At 43.3% G+C, this 22,476-nt stretch overlaps 1 protein-coding gene across 1 annotated transcript in view; it reads right to left on the reverse strand.

The window, feature by feature from the left end:
* C8B (complement C8 beta chain) overlaps positions 1-22,476 on the reverse strand; it is a 313,544-nt gene that overhangs the window by 125,952 nt on the left and 165,116 nt on the right. Inside the window, exon 6 of the mRNA XM_086952797.1 lies at positions 687-884. Coding sequence (XP_086808923.1) covers positions 687-884 — 198 coding nt within the window. The remainder of the gene's footprint in view (positions 1-686; positions 885-22,476) is intronic.

Here is a 22,476-nt window from a genome sequence, read left to right on the forward strand (position 1 = left end):
AACCAGAGATCAATTTCCTTTGTGTTTAGAAACATGGCATGACCTATTATCCTGAGGTGTTCATGACTGAGGTATGATCCTTCTAACCAGCCCCCAACAGCTATCATGACCACAGTGAGCATCTCAACATGTAATGCAAGTTCTGCATGGGTAGGGCATCGCATCACGCAAAACTATACTGGTACTGTTGGAAAGTTTTTGTCTGAAGAATGGATGGAATCTTCAAAGGCTTCAATTAAGGAAAGAAAATGTAAACACACATATGGCTGGGGCAGGTGTGTACAGTTTGATCATCCTTAAGGTATTCAAAGACACACATAAATCAGTAAGAGTTCTTCCACGCCTTGTCTCCTAGATTCTACAAACCTATAGCTGAACCAATAATAAAGACTAACAAGGGAAGAACAAGAAAATGCATTCAATATATTCGTCTGAAGAATTGTAAATGGATCTACTAGATGCGCTGGAAACTGAATAGTCAAAAGTTGCAAAAAGTTATGGAAATCTGCCAGACATTTTGTGACAAAGACTCAATTAACAATTTTTACATCAGCCTTTTCACTTTTTTTTTAGGAGCTCATCACCATACTTTGTAGGTAGACGATTGCTTTAATGAAATAATATATGGCATTATAAAGGAGCAAAGTGTGAGGCTACAAACAGGAGGGAAAAGAGAATCCACTTACTGTGCTTGAAAATTGTCTCGTTCTTTCAATAACCTTCTTGAATTTTTTATCAGCGTAGTTGAAGCCAATCTCGAAAACTCCCGGTATTTTGAGCCCGAAGCTGAAGCTCGTTTCTTTTAAATAGGAGCTGAACATATTGTGTTCATAACTTGAGTATGAACTAAATTCATTTAATTCAAACTCATATTTACCTTTTGTCTAAACAAAAGAAAGAAAAAACAAGGCATTCATTTTGCATATACTAGTTGCAGAAAATACATTTTCTGTTATCTTGTACTTTTGGGAAAAACGATTGTAGGGTGAGGTTATGGTGCATTTTAATATACCTTTTCTTGTACATCATTGATGCAACAGTGGCATAGTTTATGTGACACCATTGAATCATTCTTCAGTTATAAAGGAACTGCACTACCAAGAATACGCAGTTGGAATCCCCCAGGCCCGAATTATGAGAGTTATGGAATTTACTGCACACTGTAAATAGATAAAACCCGGAGTGTATTAGTTACCAGAGTTCGCTTGTACCTCTGATTCTGAATTTTCCCTGTGGAAATGAGACATTACATACAGAATTGGAGATTTCTGGGCCAGTTTCAGAGTTTACCCCATATTACATCTCTAGCAAATTTCAATGGCCATGGCCTGCCGATTTGCCTGGAAAAAATTGTGCCCAGATTGATAATGATCACAAATATCATCAATCTAACCCCTGCAAAAACTCCAGTGTATTGAAGGATCAGAACATACCGTAATATTTGTAATCAAGTTTCAAGTAGAGATATAGGATTGCAGGAGTTGGCCAAGGGAATATCCTCCACCCTAAAGTGTTTTTTTTTAAAACAGTAATTGACAGATAACTTGTCAGAGATATAACCCTCAACAAAAGTTTAAAGGCCAGTTTTGTTGCTGCAGTTTCCAAGTGGGAAAACATGCCAAACGTTTTCACAAGTGACTCTTTATGTCTTGCTTTTACAAAGAATAACTTTGTAAGTCTCCAAAACTAGAAAATGACTTGACACAAGCTTTTTGCTGGTCGTTAAGAGTCGTTAAGCTGTGTCATCAATACCTTCACTTGACTTTCAAGCCCTCTACTCCCCTTTCTATATTTCATGGTTTTGTGTTTTTTGTGGGATATTAGCACATTGTGTTTAATCACTGGTGACTAATCTAGAAGTTATGCTGCACTGGTTTATTTATGGAGGGTTTTTTAAAAATCACTGATAAAATCCCAGTTAAATGTCAGTGTTGCTTTTTCATGGAGGAAGGAGACCCGACGACCGCTTTTTTGACCTTATCCTTCACCTTGTTGTTTATGTTATTCCTGACTCTTACTCTAGTAATAGCAGACACTTTAGTGTTAGCCAGTTCCACCCCCATTTGGAAAAATACCCCTGACTTGATTCCCAGTTCTCTTCCTGTAAGAAATTGGGTTGTTGTTTGCCTGGGCCATGAGCCCTGGTCAATCAGCAACTTTAACCCCTTTGCCGCGGGGCTAATTCCCCCGCGGTGCAGGGGAAGGGGGGCTACGCGCTGAACTCGTCACGCTGCACGGTGGCACTGTGCTCATGACGAGCTGAGCTCGTCATGACCACGCCTGTTTCTTAGAATACTCAGCAGAGCAGGGGGATTATCCCCGAGTGGGAGCGCCGCGGCGGTCATGACGAGCTCAGCTCGTCATGAGCACAGCGCCACTGTGCCTCATGGCGAGCTGAGCTTGTCATGAGCACCGATAGTGTTAATCTTTGTCAGGGTAAGGCACAAGCAAACCCCAAATTAACCAGTGCTCAACCCACTTGTGGCAGCTTGGAACTGAGCAGTCAAGCTTAACTTAAGGTAATATGCAGTGGTGGCCGCTCCATTAGGGCATTGGAGCACCGCCCCACTGCGTTCTCGCAGTGCGAGAAGCAGAAGACAAAATGGTATAAATACCATTTTATTTTCTGCTTCTTGCCCTGCAGAAGGCATGAGTTATGTAGCAATGGGGCAACCCAATAGCCACTGGGCCTGGGTGACTAGTGGTAAAACAAGAAAATGTCCCAGTGGAGAACAATTAAAACAGATAAATCAATACAAGAATTAATCAGTTGTATCTAAACAAAGTTAGGCACCACCATACCGTCTTTCCAAAAATGAATGTGATTTTATTTCATCACGATGTTGAGAATAATCAATTTATAAAGTACAAAAAAATCCTACATGAATATTTTTAGAAGAACAGGTGCACAGAGGGGTGAGGTGATAAGTGCATGGGAAGGATTGTGAGGAAGGACAGTAGTGCGCGTATATACACACCAGAAAATTCATCACAAACTATCCCCCGGTGGTGGTGGTGGTGGTGGTGGTGGCGCTTAGAGTTGAGTATCCTGTTTTCTCATTTTTCGTGTCTTCTGTCAAATGCATTTGAGGTCATATCAAGTAGCATATTATTCTGCAAAGAACAACTTGACTGTATTTTTTCTGGTCATAAAAAGTCTCATGTCTATTTACTGTCATTGGTCTCGTATCAAATATTATGGCTGTGTCTAGTTTGAAGTTTGCAACTTGGAACATATGTGGTCTAAATGATCCTAAGAAACGTAGAGTTTTCCTTGAGCTGTTAAAGATAATGCAGGCCGATATTATTTGCCTGCAGGAAACCCATATACCATGGGGTAATCGTGCATGTCTTAGATTTCCGGGCTATGAGTTGCTGACTTGTACCCGACAGACCTCTACAATCAGGGGAGTCGCTATCATCTCAAAGACTGGGCTAGTACTTGTTAAAAGAGTAAAACAAGATAATTGCGGCAGATGGTTAATAGCAGAACTATCGATTAAGGGTCGTCTTTTCTCTATCTGCTCAATCTATGCATCTAATTTGGACGACCCTCAGGCCATAAGGGATCTAAATTTAGAACTAGCTATGTGGCCTCATCCCCTGTTTTTTTTGTGGAGATTTTAACATAAATATTCCCAGTCATCTTGATATAACAAAACATAATATATATACAGGACGGAAGCCCCAAGTCTATAAGGCACTACGGACCCTCCTGATTGAACACGGCCTGTCGGATGTATGGCATTATCATCATTCAAATCAACCGGGTTTTACTTACTACTCGATACCTCATAGTAAAATGGTCCGCATTGATTATGTTTTCACCTCTCTGTCAATTGTTGGGTCTGGAAAGATCGAAATTAATCCAAGGACTATATCCGATCATAACCCTATCTTTTTTAGCTTTCCCTGGGATCGTCCAATCAATCAGATCAGATCATGGACATTTGACAGGAAACTCTTAGTTGATAAATTATATCAAGAACAACTTAATTCTTGGATTATAGAGTTCTTTTCAATTAATACTGGTACTGCCTCAGTCAGTACCGTTTGGGATACATTCAAGGCCGCGCTACGCGGTGAGACCAAAAGATTTGCCTCCTATCGCTGGAAGACTGAGCAGCGAGCCGTAAAAACTAGACTCACAGCTCTTCAACAAGCTGAACTCGATTTAAGTTCCAATATCCATAGGGGTGAAGACATAGCAGCTAGTATGAAATCAGTCGCCATAGCCAAATCTAACTTATTAGAACCCTTATATAAAGATGTAGCTACTAAATATTTCCAATTTCGTACTACCATGTATGAACTTGGTGAAAATTCGGGTAAGGTTTTAGCAAAACGCTTACGACAAAAGGCCATAGCTAATCAGATAATTAAGGTTAAAGATAGTTCCGGTAATATTCAGGATACAAGTGTTGGTGTCTTAGATGCTTTTGCTGACTTCTACACAACCCTATATTCGGAAGAAACTAATATAATTCCACAGCAACAAACTGGGTTAGAACAATTTTTTCAATCCCGGGATACTCTCAGAGTCACAGACGACCAGAACCAAATCCTTATCGAACCTATTAGTTGGGAAGAAGTTCTGATTGCCATGAAATCACTTTCTAATGGCAAAGCCGCGGGACCAGATCTTATTCATCTTGAATTTTTTAAGACCTTTTCACATTTATTTAGGCAGCAAATGCTAGAAGTCTTTCGTCTTGCCCAATCTGGCTCAATTCCCGACTCATGGCGATACTCTACTATCGTACTTTTTAAGAAAAAAGGCAAGGATGAATTAAATCCATCCTCATATCGTCCGATTGCGTTAATTAATACGGACAGCAAAATCTACTCAAGGATACTTGCCCATCGTTTAAACCAAACAATTCTCCCTCTGGTTTCTATTCGCCAACACAGCTTTATTTCCGGTCGGGATACGACAGACCACATCAAGCGAGTAGTGGCACTTCTGGATTGGGCAAAAACCACAAACTCTGCCCTCGGGGTGATCCTGTTGGATGCCGAGAAGGCATTTGACAGGGTCTCCTGGGGGTATCTGTGGTCCGTTATGTCCTGGAAGGGCTAGGCATCCGAATTCATCCAAGCTCTACAAGCTCTATACATATCCCCAATGGCCAAAATCCGTATCTCAGCTAATGAATCACATTCTTTCTCCATCAGTAGGGGTACCAGGCAAGGTTGCCCCTGCTCTCCACTCCTTTTTGCTTTATTTATTGACCCATTTTTATCCCTGATAGAAAATTCCCGTCTTATTACCCCTGTTACAGTGCATGGAATTAAATATAAGTCACTGGCATATGCTGATGACATTGTAGTGTTAACTGACAATGTCTCTCAATCCTTTCCCGCACTCGAGATTCTGGCAGCTCAATTTGGTACAATCTCGGGGTACAAATTAAACATCGCAAAAACTCAAATTGTACAATCCATGGCTATGCCTATTTCACAAGCCCCTATCACCACCGTTGCAACTTACCTTGGGGTCCAAATAGCGCCTGATGTAGATCAGATCCTAGACCTGAATTACTCTTCTGCAATTGACTCACTTCATAATAAATTGGAACGTCTTGATCATCTACACCTCTCGCTCTTTGGTCGTTCTAATATCCTTAAAATGATTGTTCTCCCTAAATTCTTATATTTTTTTAGATCTATCCCATTGTTAATACCACTACCAACCTTGAAAAAAGCGGAAAGAATATGCCAACGATTTTTATGGTCATACCGTAAACCAAGACGGGCCGCTAAATGGACGTGTCTCCCACAGGAGCGCGGGGGCTGGACAGTCCCAAACCTAACATTCTATTACTGGGCAGCCATGATTCAACATTTTGCCGTCCCTCTTTTAGGGGATGCTGTTGAGCTACCAGCTCATCTTTCTCCCTCGATATATTCAATATCTTTGGGAGACTCTATAAAAGGGATACTCACACGTATACTCGAACCAAGTTATTTTAAAAAAACGAAATTCAAGGTACTATGGACCTTATTCTCAATATGGCAAAAAGTCCGACGTCACTTTAATATCTCTAAAATAATGTATTACACCCCTTTAACAGCCTCGAGAGTACTTCCATCGATATTTCAAGAGGGGGTAGCAAATATCTGGACAACTCTTGGTGTAAGGGAGATAGGTGATTTATCCGATTCAGGCCAAATAGCCTCTTTTTCGTTCTTAAAGGAGAAATTTCATCTCCATGTTAATCATTTTTTTAAATATCTTCAAATGAGAAGTTTTCTAGATAACAAGCTTCCTCAACACCCAACAATGTTTCAAAAACCTGTTATAGTAGAATCCATCAGAAGGAAATTGAAAATCGGCAATTTATATCAAAACTTTCTATCCCAACTTCCTGATGACCTTGATCATCAGAATGACAAATGGGCAACAAAATTTGGAGTTTCCATTGTCAATTTAAAATATCCACTTGTATTAGCCAGATCGGTCCTGTTATCAGGCACCCTCCGAGCCCAAAGTTATATGTCTATGTTCAATCTTTATTATACACCGCTAAAACTTGTTAAATGGGGGGTGGTCTCTGGGAGTAAAGGCTCATTCTGTGCCAGATGTAAATTTCCTTCTGCAGATTCCGTTCACATGTTTTTCAGTTGTCCAGAGTTAGCTATTTTTTTCAATCAAATTGAATCTTTTCTCTCGCAGATTACTCAAACTTCTGTTAAAATAACCGCTGAAATGGTAATCACCGGTTATGAATATTCTACGGCTCCGGAAAAAACAAGACATTTGCAAGCTTTTCTCTTTATTTCTATGGCAATGATCAGACTGTGTGTCACTTCACTTTGGATCAATCCTGAACCTCCTACTTTCTGTCATTGGAAAGCCAGGATGCTGGCTTGGTATAAACTTGAGACTTCAGTGCAGCCTTTTAGAGGAAAAAGAAGACGCCTAATTGCCTCTAAGAACTGGGCACCTTTTGAAAAATGGGTTACAAATTAATTAATTAATTTTATTGATATGTCTTTATGTTGCTTATATAACATCTTTGCTATATGTTCATGTATGATTTATGTTTTGCTGTTCTACCTCTTCCCACCACCACGGGATGAAAAGGGGGAAAAAAATAATAAATAAAAAAAAAAAGGAAAAAAAAAAAAAAAAAAAAAAAAACTATCCCGACAGTTTCCTGCCAGATGCATTAAATGTCAAATCATAACATAATTGCAGATATACATTCTCTGTCATATATGTCAGACAAATAATGAAAAAGTGTTGACGTTTCGACCCCTAGAAGGAACAGCCAGTTTTTCGCCTTGTTCATCAGGACCAAAGTGACGGGAGGGGAGTGGGCACCTAAGGACAATATCATTAGGTTATTTAAGTGGTGCATATTAATGTGGAATTTCATCAGGAAAATAAGTCATTAGGAATTACCAGTGAAAACAGCTATTTTGCTTTGGGCTGTGACTAGGAAACTAGAGCCCAGTTTTTATCAGTCTTCCTCGGTCACGTACAGTGTGGTGGGGATCTTGAGGTCCTGGTGTCTCAGCTCAGTCTTGAAACATCCCAGGAGTGAGAAGGGTGTCTTCTGTCTGTATGCAAATACCCTGATCCTTGCTTCGCGTAATGGCAGGTGTGGACTTAGTTGATAATACACATTGGCAGCCATTAGTTCGATCGAGGCCCCAGTGTCTATAGTGGCTCTCAATCCTGGTGGTGGATCTTCATTTTGCATCTTGGAAGTCTTCGTCTCTACCGTCGTGGCTAGTCTACTGAGAATACATAGTGGACCGGGTAGTCTCCTGCGTCATCATCCATGTCCTCACTGTCATGCGCTTCAGCCACTGTGCTGCTTCTTTTCGTGATATTGCAGACCGGCATACCGCTGCAAAGTGGTTCATCCACCCACAAGAACTGCATTTCTTCCCTCTTGGTGGGCAGTCTTGCATGCAATGGGGTATGCCTCTGCAGTAGCCGCATTCCCTTTTCTTGTTTTGCTGTGTTCTCCCTGTATTTTGGGGCACTTTGGGCCTCACCACGTTCGCCTTTTCTACTGTGTTGACTTGTTCCATCTTGATGGGTCGGTGGAGGGCCGCCTCCGTGTGGGATTCTCTGGTTTGCGACAGTTTTTTGGTCGGCCCAGGGTGAGGATGTCCGCTAGAGACTTGCCATCCTCCTGAAGAATGTTCACTCTGAGTTTGGACGAGTAGCACCCTTGTATTATCTGACCTCGGATTTCTTCCTGTTCATCACAAAATCCACACTTGCTGGCCAGTTCTTTCAAATGCCCGTGGAATGTGTCTAAGAATTCCTCCGCTTCTTGCTTGGCCTGGCGAAAGATGAATCTTTCATACTCCCTGTTTTCCATCGGTTCGGAGTGCACATTTAGGGCGTTGAGAAGCGTGACATACATTTTTGGAGTGGCCTCCACCAGGGTTTTGTAAATGCGGTGGATGTCTTTGCCTCTGAGGTGGAGGAGTAGGGCTCTGCGCCTGTCCCGGGCTATGCCCGCCCCTTCAAAGTAGATCTGGAGACGGTCGTCCAGTCTCTCCATCGCGGGGCAAGGGATGAGGGGGTGCTGTCCACCACAAAGGGCTCAATGGAGGGGATCGACGCCATCTTGGTGCAGACGCAGTCACACCTCGCGGCACGTGCACTGCTTACCCCTTGGGCGCGGTAGTAGCCGTCAGGCCGAGGTGATGAAAGCGATGTCGGGGTCCTCTCCTGTGGCCTGTGGGTGCTAGTCCTCACTGAAGCTTCCTCCTCTTCCAGGATGCTGGGGGCACACACGTGTGTGGGCTCCAACAGGGTGAGTAGAGATGACCCCCCTTCTTTCCAGGCACCCTCCGGGGCTGGAGGGCCTTCCCTGGATGCAGCAGACTTGCCTGGGGGCACACAGCAGGCTAACACAGGGCAGGCAGCACCTCCGTGGACTCACGGCATCGATCAAAGGCTCACTAAACTCCAGAGATTAAAAACCCATTAACTGCTTTGCATGGGTTAGTTTCTGCACCGCGTCGCCAGTGTGATGGGGGATGGGCCGCGTGCGCGCATGTAATTAGCGCCGCAGCCGCATTGATTACAGGAGACAGCTTATAACAGTCACTGCGTGGTCCCGACTGCTTGAGCTGGGCCACACCCTTTATTTATAGCTGGCGCGTGATGACAGGCGCCAGCGCTAGCGTGAAGCCTCCGACACTGGTAGACTGCACTGCTACCCCGCGTCGGAGAACACTACAGCTGCCAGCATTATCTGCCATTAAAGCACTGTGCAAGCTTCAGGTGATGCACTCTCATTAAAATACTATTAAATGCTGGCTTTGGATACGTTTCTTGATAGGCGTAGCTTTCCTTCACGCTTTACACCCTCGAGGAGAGCGGGCCAGTGCTTCGTATTGGTTTCGTCCTTCTATTATGGAACTGAGTAGAAAGCACAGCCTCATATCAGCCACTTACTCTGTTTATAAACGCCAACGTCTATTTATATACTGCTTAGTATTGCCGTTCAGAAGCGCTGCTTTTACCTAATTCAATGGCACTTGACGTATTTACCTCGGAAGGATGAGCGGCCGTGTTGACACTGCCAGGACCTGGAAGGGACCTGAAAAACACACCCAGATCACTTCATTCACAAGCGTGAGAAGGAGTCGGATGAACCTGGTGGGTCCTAGCACACACCGGAGACAAGGCTGCAGTCTGTGGATATTCAGCCTGATTCATGAAGCTTAATTGCGCTCGCAAAGGCCAGATTTTCAGAATCTGGCCCTTTGCAAGCGCCCCTGCACCCTTGAAATCGCAATCTCATTTGCGATTAGCTAATTGCTAATCACAAATAAGGAAAGACTCCCCATGCATTCCTATGGGCCTTTAGGCCCATCGGAATGAATGGGGAGTAATTCCTTATTTGCGATTAGCAATTAGCTAATCTCAAATAAGGAATCTGTAGGACTCGCAAAAAATATTGCGAATCCTACATGAATCCCGTTTTGCGAGTCTGGAATAGCGTTTCCTTATGAATCGCTATTTCAGACTCGCAAAACTACTCAATGATGAATCTGGCCGATTATTTCATGTTGCAGTATCCACCTGCCTGGACCACGTGGGATGATTTCCATCGCCTCTTAGGGTGCACTCAGTTGAAAGCTTTATCTTGGACGCTGCACCTCAATTTTGTGGTGTACTTCTACTGTGTCCCAAACTTGGCCCTCATTACTTCTGTAGTTCCAGGTATAATCGTGCCTCATTGTAGGTGTTCGAAATCCAGCTCGGATGTTCAGGGCACTCAGAAGTTACCAGGCCACAAAGAGCACCATTGACAGTTTTCTGTAATGCAGTTATATTTTGCATTCAGTATTGTCTTCACGTTGGAACAAGTAAAAACAAATCACTGCCTAAAGTATTGGGGTATATGTTAGGAAAACTCACTTGTGTAATGGTTACAGAAGGATTACTTTAAAAATAAACAATTTGTCAGCTGTGCGCGCGCACAGACATGTGTGGTTGAATACGTGTATGCGAGTTTGCAGGGACCTAGCTACTATTGTGCAGCAGGTGGAGTTTGCCGAGGGGCCCACTGAACCCATTCAATGCTGTTGTTACCACCCCAACAGCAGGCCTCCTGCTGACACGATGTGCCCATAGAATCCTTGCTATGCTACTACGTGCCTGGGTGCATTTGGGTATGTTTCAGGAAAATTGCCAGTAAACAGATGTCTTCTGGTTGTTAAAAGATACAGGGGCTGTTCATAAAATAAAGTCAGTATCTGAAAAGAAGACTTTAAACAGGAAATCATTCTACAGATTCACCACAGTTCCCATGAGTGAAAAACCCCAAGCAAAAAAAAAACCCTAGCAGTGCCCTTCCCTCTGTACCCTCCCGCTGAATTCACTTGCAAATCATGTGTGTGTGAGTGTATTTGTGTGTGTGTGTGTGAGAGAGAGAGAGAGAGCGAGAGAGGGAGAGGGAGAGAGAGAGAGAGAGAGAGAGAGAGAGAGAGAGAGAGCGAGAGGCAGAGAGAGAGAGAGAGATCAGGCTTGCTCGCCACCGGGTCCCAAACGTTTGCGCCTCACCACTTTCAAATGTCACCCGCCGCCATTGTTAACATGTAAAGTATTTTTGCAACACTTCGAACAGTAAAGCAGTGAAAATACACCACAAATGGAGTCCAGAACAAGATTAGAAATATACGGGCTATTTACGAGCTGGTTGGCGCAGCTCTTGCAAATACGCAACGTATTCAATTGCATGACCCTACGTGGCTCCATGATTATTGACTTAGGCAATGCAGCACAAATTGCTGCGTTGCCTTACTCTGCCCTGGGAAGGCGTTTCATGGGTGTTGCTTGAGAGTTCCCACACACCTCCCAGGGTTTTTGATGCATTCCCAGATTTACCTGGACTGCTAAACCTGGGAATGCAACAAAAGATATGCCTTCCCAGGAGATATGTAACAAGGAGAAATACATGTTTTTCTCCTTGTTTCGTTCTCCTTCTACGTGTGCTGCAGAATGCAACACACGTAGAAAGGGGACAATGCCTCTCAGGATTGTTTTTGTGTAGGAAGTTGTCCAATTCCCGAACAAAAAACACTCCTGCATGCAATGTAGGCATACTTGCACCATGGTACAAGGATGCCTGTGTTGCATCGAGGGTGCGAATAGAGAGCCAGAGCAGAGGAAAAGGCAGGAATCCCCATATTGCCTTAAATACAGTTTATTCCTGCACTCTCTCTGTCATGCAGTGCAGTGCAGCTTGGTGACTCATTACACTGCACTGCATGACAACTTGGTAAGTAGGCCCCATAGAGCTTAGTTTAATAAGGAAAACAAGACCTAAATACAAAAAATCCAATTAGTAGAACCATAGATATTGAATTTTAAGCATTTTCAGGGAAAACACATCAACTGTGGATATCTGCTTGCATCGGACCAAGACAAATTAACAAAAGCATCCCGTCTACACGGACCCAGTTAGGCCTGCTGGACAAAACTACCTTCAGTCCTGGTTTGCGGAGCGTTGTTTGGATGTGTCGCACAGGAGAGGAGATGGGTTGATTTTGAGATGCGGCGAGGCTGCAGTGTGAGATCCTGTTGCATTTACATCGTAGAGCCCGCCAACAGGGATTGATGCGAAGTCCGGTGTCATGGATGTTATGTGCAGCAAGGGCAATGAGTCAGTTCTGAAGAGCTGTGAGGCTGCAATGCTGAATCGGGAGACATAATCGAGGCAGCTGTTGATGAGTGATGAAAGGGCCTGCACGAGGATGCATCGCGTTGTAGAAGTTTCAAAGGCGATGTGGGCTGCAGCTGTGATGTGAGCCTTTGTGACTGGTTCAATCCACACAGTAGCGGAGATGAGTTGTTTCAACTGAGGGTTGCACCATGCAGCAGAAGAGACGTCCTTTCTGCTGGGTCCACAGACTGCCAGAGCACGTTAGGCCCACTTACAAGGGTCCAAGACTGGGGTGGCACCACTTGGCAGGATAGATTCACAAATGGCATAGTCCAGGTGCAGTTGCAAGGTTGTTGGAAGCCTATTGTGTCCCTGAGACATCTGATCAGGATGCCAGTCACCTGGCCCTTGTGGTCATTCTGGGTTGTGGGTTCAAGAGATGCAGGTCCAGTACTTCTCACCCAGGCTTGGGGTCAGCAAACAGAAGTTCAGAACAGCAAAGCAGGTGTACAGCAGGGTGCATTCCAGCAGAGTGTCAGTCCTTCAGCAGCACAGCAGTCCTCCTTTCTGACAGAGTGTCTACAAGTCCAGAAGTGTACTGAAGTTGTTGTGTCTGAGGTCCATCTTTTTTACTCTGGTGCCCTGGTTCTGGAAGCTGGAAGAAAGTTCTAAACAGTGGCTTTGAAGTGCAAGGAATTCCCTGCCTCCCCTGCCCTGTCTCCAAGCTGGCTGAAGTGATAATGTAGGGTAGTTAGTTCCTTCATGTGGCGACAGGACACAGCCTATTCAGGTGTGAGTGAGGCTCTGCCCGGCTGCTCTCTCCCATCTTGCGATCACTGATGGCCCATCCAGTCACACCTAAACTCCCATTGTGTGGGCCTGTCTAGGCGGAATACACAAATACACCTAGTCATGTGACCAGAGACAGGGACCCTATGGCTAAGGCAAAAGAATGAAAACTTTCTAAAAGTGGCATTTTCTGAATTATAATTTAAAATCCAACGTCATCATAAACTAGGATTTTAAATTAGGAATTCAGAGACATTAAACATTTACTGATTATCTCTCCCAATTTGGAAATTACACTTAAAAAATGTAATAAGGCAAGCCCAATGGTATCCTAATGGTGAAATAGGCCTTGAAGTAGTGAAAAACGAATATAAGAGTTTTTCACTACCTGGAAATGTAAAAGTGCATGTCCCAATTTTCAAATACATTTTACTCTGCCCCTGTGGTATTTATTCAGTGCCTTCTCTAAGGTTGACTTATATGTATTAAAAATGAGGGTTTGGTTCTGTCAAGAAGTTTATTTTGCCAGGTTGAAATGGCAGTTTTAAAACTGCACACAGAGACTCTGCAAAGGCAGGCCTGAAATATGTTTAAAGGGCTACTTAAGTGGGAGGCACAATCAGCGCTGCAGGCCCACTAATAGCATGTAATTTACTGGCCCCAGGTACAGGTAGTGCCACTTTATTGGGGATGTATATATAAATTAAATGTGCCAATTGGGGATAAGCCAATATTACCATGTTTAGAGGAGAGCGCACATGCACTTTAGCACTGCCAATAACCAAGGCCAGCAAAACCAAAACCAGAAAAAATGGAGGAGGAAAGCAAAATGGTGGATGGCAGCACACCCTAAGGCTGACCGGTCTAACACTTCCTTAATCTTTTTCCTCATTCCTTCATCCTAAAACGAAACATCTCCCGTACCCTTAGCTTTAGTGAAACCCTTACCCTAAGGCTAACCTGTTTCCTTACAGATATAGTGTTCCTCCATTGTATTTTTTGTTGTTTTTTTTTTTAAATATAGGTGGTATTTGGACCTCATGAGTTTTAGCTCGAGAATCGCGTTGTATTCCACACATGTTCCTTGTGAATATGTGGAAGAGGATATTGAATAGGGTCCAAGTGTCCGGTTTAATTACTTTTACCAGAGGAGCATGGTAGTTTTGTGGGAGAGGTTGGTCTAGTTGGGTTGTCTAGTCCAGTTTTGTTCTTCCGTAGCATGCTAAAGGAGGATACGTATGCAACTAATCACATTTTTTCTGATTACAGCAGTCTGGGATGTTCAAGTGGTGGCCAACTCTAAACCTATCGGGCAGGCTTGAATGCATATCTGCCAAAGGATATAAGCAGATGCAGAGCAGAAGATACTTTGTTCACAGGTGAAGTCATATAGTTTGCATAACACTATTTCAGTATTATGTCAACATTGTAACAACCCTCTCTTAGCAGTTTCTAGACCATGAAGGAATGAGTCTTTTATATCAGAGTGTACCACAGCATGGAGGCTCTTTTCACTAATCAAAATACCATTCATGCATCACTGATTTTGCCAAATCACTTAATTCCTGTTGATTTGACTGTGAGTAGCTCTGAGTCAGTACATACCTATTTGTTAGGATAGCAATCCTTCTTTGGCTCATACTGATTACTACCACATATTTCTGATCACTAAGGTGTTTCCTTGAATGACTGACCAAGGATCTGTGTCATCCTGAAACAGCTAAGTGAACCTCTATCCTTCAAAACTGATCATACTTCAATGATTGGTCACTGAGGATGCTATTCTTTTTATCATCAGTTACCGAGTCATCTTAATAGACATTATCTCTAAAAATGGGTTGCTTGCCAGTGCCTGCTAAATGTGTATCTGCTTTGCCACATAATACATGTTAAAACACTTTTAATAAACCAAATTAATATGTAGAAGTCTAATGAAGACCTAAAAACTTGAAGCCACATTTTTACATGGCAAATAGGAGCACCATGCTTTTATAGCAAGGCATGTTAAGTTAGTAATGCTTCTGAATGCAGTTTCTTTTTTTTTTCTTTTTTACTAATCATTAGGCCAGCCTTCTTAGAAATGTAAGGACAAGAAGAGTTCAACGATAAAGTGTGTTGAACCAACATGATAAAAGAAAACGATGGTTTTGAACTTCCTATGGAGATATTCCTCATAGAATAAAATATAGCATACTAATTAATGTAGTTACAATGTTATCTAAATGCTTCTTCATAAATAAGATTTGTAAGTTAAAATATGTGAGAAAGGGATGGATACCATCAAAGAATGATTGATCTAGTCATGAACATTTTCGCTAACCAGTAGGAACTAAACCATGACTTGTACAATGTTGGCAGAAATGTTGCATTTAACACTTAATAATCTGCAAGTCTTTGTTTCAGGACAACGTAGACAGTGGAAGCTCTCCATTCCCATGAAGATATCGTGCCCCCATTGGTGAATGAAATTGAATTATGGCAAAAATTGTATTAGTTAAAGATATCAAAATTATATATTAGTGAGTGTTCCTAGACTAGAGTATGGCGCTTTCTTCAAACAGACTCTTTGAAGCTCTACGTTCTGAGCAGACCTTTCTAAGTTTTTTGCTGAGCTATTTGCTAAGACCCATTTATTTTCCCTTACCAGAATCTATGCTATAATTTCTGAGACTCCACTGAATTTTCTAAACTTCTCTTCATGAGAAGTGCTACTTGAACTGCTTAAAGCTTCATGCTTTCGCCTCTCGATTTCAAATTATTTATAGGTTCAAGATACTTTTCTTGTTTTAAGATTTAGAATAGGGATTTAGGCATTTACCTATATGGAACACATTTTATGCTTCAGGTTCTGTATTGTTTTTTAAAATAATGTATTGATTATTAATCAAGAAACACAAAAAGATATTGAATAGAACCCTTTAAACTCACATCAAAATCTCACCATTGACTCCCAAGAATTTACTATTTATCTATAACCTGAATTTTGAGTTTTGATTTGTAGCTTCTGATTAATTCTTACCTTCATCCAAGGTCTGGAGCCAAGGGCCCATTAAGAGCAGGGACTTTTCCTTCAGAGATACTGCGACACAATTACTGAATTGTAAATTAATTATTTATTGAGTTCCTTGCTCGGCCACGTATTATAGTTGTTTTCTCTATCCCGTCGACAAGTGAATAGTACACTCACATCATAAATGTTTTTAATAAAAGTACATCAACACGATTTCTTCACAACTGTGACTGTGCCCCATCTCCCTCTATGTGGTACAGTAGCGTGTATGCTGCTGTTATTTTACATGCATATTTCTGATTTAACACCTCCAAGATGAATTGATTAGGTGTATATGAGTAGTTTTGCCAAGGCTGGAGAATTTGGTAATTTATAAAGGCTAGGATAGGTTTATCAGGCATCTACACTTTATTACAAAGAAGGCAATGCTATGGTATAAACTTTCGGAGCGTTAACTGGGCTGTACTTGAACTTCTCTACAGGAAGGTAACATATGAACTGAAAGTTGTATTCTTCATGCATACGAAACATTCAAACTCAAATAATTTGCCTCACAGAAAACACGAGTTCTCATTGGTCCACGAACATATTGCAATAGTCACTTTTATACGCTTCTTTATATAAATCTGATTTTTTTACTACCAACGCCTTACTAAAAAATACCCAAATTATGGCAACATTTTTCTTTGTGGGCTTCTGCTAGAACTGAAGGAAAGGTCCCCTTTTCTTTGAATTTGTTAGTCAGATGTGCGACCCAACCAATTACTCTCTCCACCATATTCTTGTTTGGATGCAACCCTTCCAGAGGCACTAGAAGCATGAAACATAAGGCTCAAGCACTGTTGTTCTAGGGTACCACTATTCATGGTGATACTATACAGTTTTGCCTTTTTGCTGTAGTCAATCTAAGGTCCATGAATGTCTCATGGACCAAAGACAACTGAATCAGTGTCCTGTACTCCAGAAGAATCCGCTCTAAGGGAAGCCAAGTTCCATACCCATGTCTGTGGGGAGCAGGGAGGTGCAGCACAACAGGGAGTATATTTACTAAGTATTAGAATTGTGTTTGCATGGCAAAAGTAACACAGTTCTACGCTAAATCTTTTTAATTATTTACTTTAAGCCACTAAACTTTTTTAGCTCTGGAAAATCACTTGAAAGTAGTGCAAAGCAGCGCGTACCGTCAAAGGGGTGTACGATGGGTGGTGAATAGGCACCCAAAGTTTCTGACACTAAGCTCTATTTACTTAAAAAAGTAGACAAGATTTAGCATCAGAAAATAGTGCCCACTTAAACCTGTCACTTTCACAGAGAAATGCTTTCCTTTCTCTTTTCTTTTCCAACTTTGCATGTGTGCTGCAATGTACAGCATACATGCAAGGTGGGAAACGTTTTAAGGTTAATCTAAACATAGACTTTTGTGCTGCAGGAGTAATTTTCCAGTACAAACCTAATGCTAGTCTCACGTAGACACCCTTGCACTATGCTGCAAAGGTGTGTAAATGGCGCACAGCAGCAACTTTCTTCACCAACGCTGGGCAGAGGGGAGGAGAGTGCCATATTTCTGTAAATATGGCTCTCTCCTGCTCTCTCTTTCTCACACAGCGCAGCATTTGTGGCTGATGCATTGTGCTGCATGATGATTCTGTAAATCTGGGCCCAGGAATCCATCTGCTCTGACCATGGGTGGAAAACAAGCTGGCAGCTTCTACGCCATCAAAGGACAATGTTGGTGAGACAGGGAGCCAGTGTAAGTCTCTCATGCAGCCCATTGGAGGCCACATTTCTTGTGACTCATAGGATAGACAGAGGCATGGTGTAGTAATGAAGGTCCACACGTTGTAAGGTTCAAGAACATCCATCCTCGTCGCCAAAAGTGTAGTAATGAAGGTCCACACGTTGTAAGGTTCAAGAACATTTATTCAGTTCTATTAAACATAGGTGCTCCCAGCTTGACAGGTTCGTCACAACATCAAACATTCTATTGCTGCCTTCAGGTGACAGCACGGGCCATACCAAGTGGGAAGGAGGCAAGGGGGGAACAGAAAGGAGTGGAAGGAACCAAGAGATAAATTACAACACATGCATACCCTAAAAAAAGGAAAAACTAGGAGAAAAATCCTTTTCCTGCTGCCCACTGCTGCAAAGAAAATTGCCTTGCCCCATAAGACCACTGGGCTGGCGAGAAAGGATCAAGGCACCACCAGCAGTTCCAACCTTGCTCTGGGGGCTACCAGGAGTACAGTACCCCCAAATAAACGTTATCTAAAAAATGTGAAAGTCATTCAACCTCCCACATGACATTGTATTGATGAGCTGAGGAGAGTTACGACATTGCTTGAAGTATTCCTGGATTTGGGACTTTTAGTCTTATGGCTCTAGCACACAAGTTCCTAGTTGTTGGGTCAAGAATGTTTTGCAGCTTGTGTAAAATTAGAAAAATAGACCCTGCAGATTGTATATTGAATGATAAAATGCTTTAATGCCAATGATGAATTTAAGAACAAATGACTGCATGTTAATGTTAATTGATTTTTGTATAGCCCTTAATCATCGGTCTCTCAGCGCTTTAGAGAGAGTTGCCAAAAGGTCGTTGGCGGATGCATGACCGCACAGGGAAGGGGAGTTTGTAGAAGGTGGTTCTGACACTATGGGCCGACTGGATGTTTCGCTTTCTGAGCACCTAATTGTTGAGCTTTTACTGTGGGGGAGCCTCATAATTTGGGACTCACCCACAGTGAACTCAGGATGGAAGAGACTGCATGGAGATTTTACTGGTGTCCCCCTGGCTTGACCAGGCCAGAGTAAGGGAAACCGGGTTGGTTACATGCAGACACAGGTGTACATGCGTGTGCACACGTGTAGGGGCTGCGCAGGGGCGATTTCTAGCGTACGCCGTCCAGGAGCAGCTACACAGTGAATGGGGTGATAGAACTTTTGCAGAATGTGGTGGTGACATGGAATAGGCGTTATACAAAGGGAAAACATGCCAGGGAAAGACAGTGTGTTTTACAGTTTTTCACTTCATTATTCCCCTTCAGGATGTGGAGCCCATGGGGTGGATTAACTTTCACAAGGCCTACAGACTCCAGACACGCACTAAAATCCACTGTAACGGGTGTGAGAAGAAGTATTCTGCAGAGTCCAAAGTCATATTTGTACGGCGTTTGGGTCAAACAGAAATGTCATATTTCTCTTAGTCAGTCATAACTAGGGCCTGGCTGAGGGCTGACCTCAGTAGCCTGGATTGATAATCTTTCTTCCCTGAGCAAAGGCCTCCTCTCCAAGGAGGAAAAGAGATGGATGGAACTACAGGCTCAACCATCAGCAGCTATCACTGGGTGCCAGGGACAAGGCTGCACCAGGGAAAACGATTCAGAAAAGGGGGTTCAGAAAAGGGGGTGGTGATGAACAGAGTGTCTGAATTAAGCAGACCCCTCTTACCCAGTCCAAAGATCAGGGCTTGATCCATCACCGTTATTTATCTCACTGCACCATCCCAGCTCAGAACCGGGCTATATGCAAATCAGTCTGTCCCTGGCCCAGTGCATAATGGGAACAGGGCAGACTAAACTACCAAGCCAATTCTTCACCAGAAAGGAGACAAGCTACCGGGGACCGGTTTCTGGCATTTCAGCCGTCTTCGGCCCGGCTTGCTTGAATCCTGATGGTGCAGTGAGAAAGGGACTCATGTCTGAGTGTACCCTGCCACACCTATAGTGGCCAAAAACGATTCAGAAAAGGGGGTGGTGATGAACAGAGTGTCTGAATTAGGCAGACCACTCTTACCCAGTCCAAAGATCAGGGCTTGATCCATCACCGTTATTTATCTCACTGCACCATCCCAGCTCAGAACCTGGATATATGCAAATCAGTCTGTCCCTGGCCCAGTGCATCATGGGAACAGGGCAGACTAAACTACCAAGCCAATTCTTCACCAGAAAGGAGACAAGCTACCGGGGACCGGTTTCTGGCATTTCAGCCGTCTTCGGCCCGGCTTGCTTGAATCCTGATGGTGCAGTGAGAAAGGGACTCATGTCTGAGTATACCCTGCCACACCTATAGTGGCCAAAAACGATTCAGAAAAGGGGGTGGTGATGAACCACCCCCTTTTCTGAATCAGCACCAGGGAAAAGGCAGCTCTGGGGTAAGGGGATTTTTAAGAGACCATGTGGCCAGAGACCCTGGACGAAACCATCTTGAACTAGCCCAGAGGCCTGGGCAGGAAGGAGGGAGCAGGGGCAGATAAGTGATGTGATGCTGTGTGATAGGGCCAACAGAGACTTCCTGCCAGCCCCACCCCAACTTCTTAAAAGAACTTGCACAGGAGGAGGAGCTCTCTCTGGGGTGTGGTCTGCTGAGGCGGAGGGTGCTGGAGCCTGGTGCAATGAGCAGTTGGAAGGAGGAACCCCCTGACTGCTCCAGAATCCTGAACAGCACCAGGAGAGGAGTCCAGGACTAGTGTGCAACAGCCTGGGCCTCTGCGCAAGCAGGAGAGAGGCGCAGGAGGAGAGCCAGGTAAAGGGCTTGCGCAGGGAGTCAGTGAAGACAGCTCCCTGCTGAATCCCTCCTCTGTGAGACCCAGAGGGCGAAAGAGAGTAATCCCAGTGGCTGAGGAACGCCACCAGGAGCAAGAAGAGGCAAAGAGGGTGCAAATCGGTACCCTGGGGGCCAAGTTATTTCCCCTAGAAGGTATGCGACCTTTGACCCCTGCCCAGACCGATGAAGAAGCACGTGGGGCTCTGCCACCAATCCTAGATGAGCCCCCGGGGTGGGTCAGGTCTATGGGGCTGCCCCCACAAGGAAGTAAAGTTGGAGAGCGCCTTCGCACTCCCCGTGAACTGGCCCATAAGGGTGGCCAAGAGCCACCCTGCCCCCAAAGACTTCGGTGGAGGGGGGGCGCCGTCGTGCCCCCCTCGAAGAGATTTATATACCTACTACAGAGTGCTTGTTTGTTAAAATGGGAATAGGATTCATATTCCTTCTGTATACATACCACTGGATAAGTATTTAAGAGGGATGGACCTTCTTTGGAGCCACCGACTTATCAACAATAATATTCAACTGCATGGGCAAGACAAAGTATTTTTAAATTCAAATGTACTGATCTTAATGCCAAGTGAGCATGTACTTGTTTATGCTTATAAGTAGGACCTGTAAGTTAGGCATAACACTCGGTTGCTTCAACGAAGGTCCATCCCTCTTGAATACTTATCCAGTGGTATGTAAGCAGAAGGAATATGAATCCTATTCCCAATTTAACAAACAAGTAGTCTATAGTATGTATATAAATATCTAATTTTATATAAAACTACCTTTCACAGCAAATGTGCACTAAAGGGGAATCATAACCCCACCTTTCTCTGTGCCAATCTAAACAGTGATAACGAAGCTCGAAGGAATTAAAACCCTCAACTAGCTAGAGGCATGATCATTATGTTTTTCCATTTAAAAATGACTTTAAGGTTCAATAGGTAATAGACCATACTTAATGTGTCTTTTCAAATTATGATGTTTGTTACATATAAGAATAGTTTTCAGATCTTTAAAATTCTTGTAATAATTGTTAGAACAATCGCAGTAGGAAAATGTTACTTATATTGAATTGTGGGTTGTAAAAGAGATTCGCTAAGGGTTTTTGTCAGCAGCACACGATTGTTTGAATAATAGAAATTTCTCTCTACTGTCTAGAAAACTGTCCTGATGAAGGTGAACATCATCTGAATCACCGAAACGCTGCGTCGCCCTCTGTTTTCTTAAAATTGATCTTTTTTAAAATTGATTGTATAAAATGTTTTTACTGTATAAATTGTATGAATTGCTTTTAACCTGTGGAATGTATTGCTCTTATAATATGTGAACGTAATAAATAGATACAAGTTATCCTTTTTAACTATTTGGCACTGCTTCAATTTTGTGGTGTTTGCTGACACAACTTTATCTCTCTCTCCTGTTTATTGAATTGATGATTTAAGTGTGCTTAGGGATCTTAGCTTTTGAATTTGGGACTCTTTGTTTTGTAATTAGTCCACTCAATGCCTGGTCATGAGATCCTTGCTGAATTCTAAAGTTATGGATGGTGCACAAAGGTACATGGGTCTCGGATAAAATGGGGGAGAAAGACTTCATTTAAAGATAGGTGAAGCACCAGGATTCCAGCAGCACCGGCTTTAGGGCAGTGCAGATAGTGCGGTCGCACTGGGCACTGACCTGTGGAGGGGGCGCCTACCTCGGGGGGGGGGACAATGCTTAGCAATAGCTTATCATTAGAGAGATGAGGGGCACTTTTGCCAGTTGGTAGTGACAGATTCCAAGGAGGCTGTCATGGGGCATGGGGGTTCCAAAAATGATTGCCGCACCGGGCGCCACCAGAGCTAAAGCCGGCACTGATTCCAGCAGCAGACTGCTCCACCGTCAGGAACATTTGACCTGCTCATCACTTTGCCAGAAGGACTGCACTTCCAATCCAAAGTACATTTGTCTCACTTTAGCCCACACGAAAAAGGTCTGGTGGTTGTAAGTAAAAAACAC

This window comes from Lissotriton vulgaris, chromosome 1_1 (genome assembly GCF_964263255.1).
Source record: "Lissotriton vulgaris chromosome 1_1, aLisVul1.2, whole genome shotgun sequence".
NCBI lineage: Eukaryota > Metazoa > Chordata > Amphibia > Caudata > Salamandridae > Lissotriton > Lissotriton vulgaris.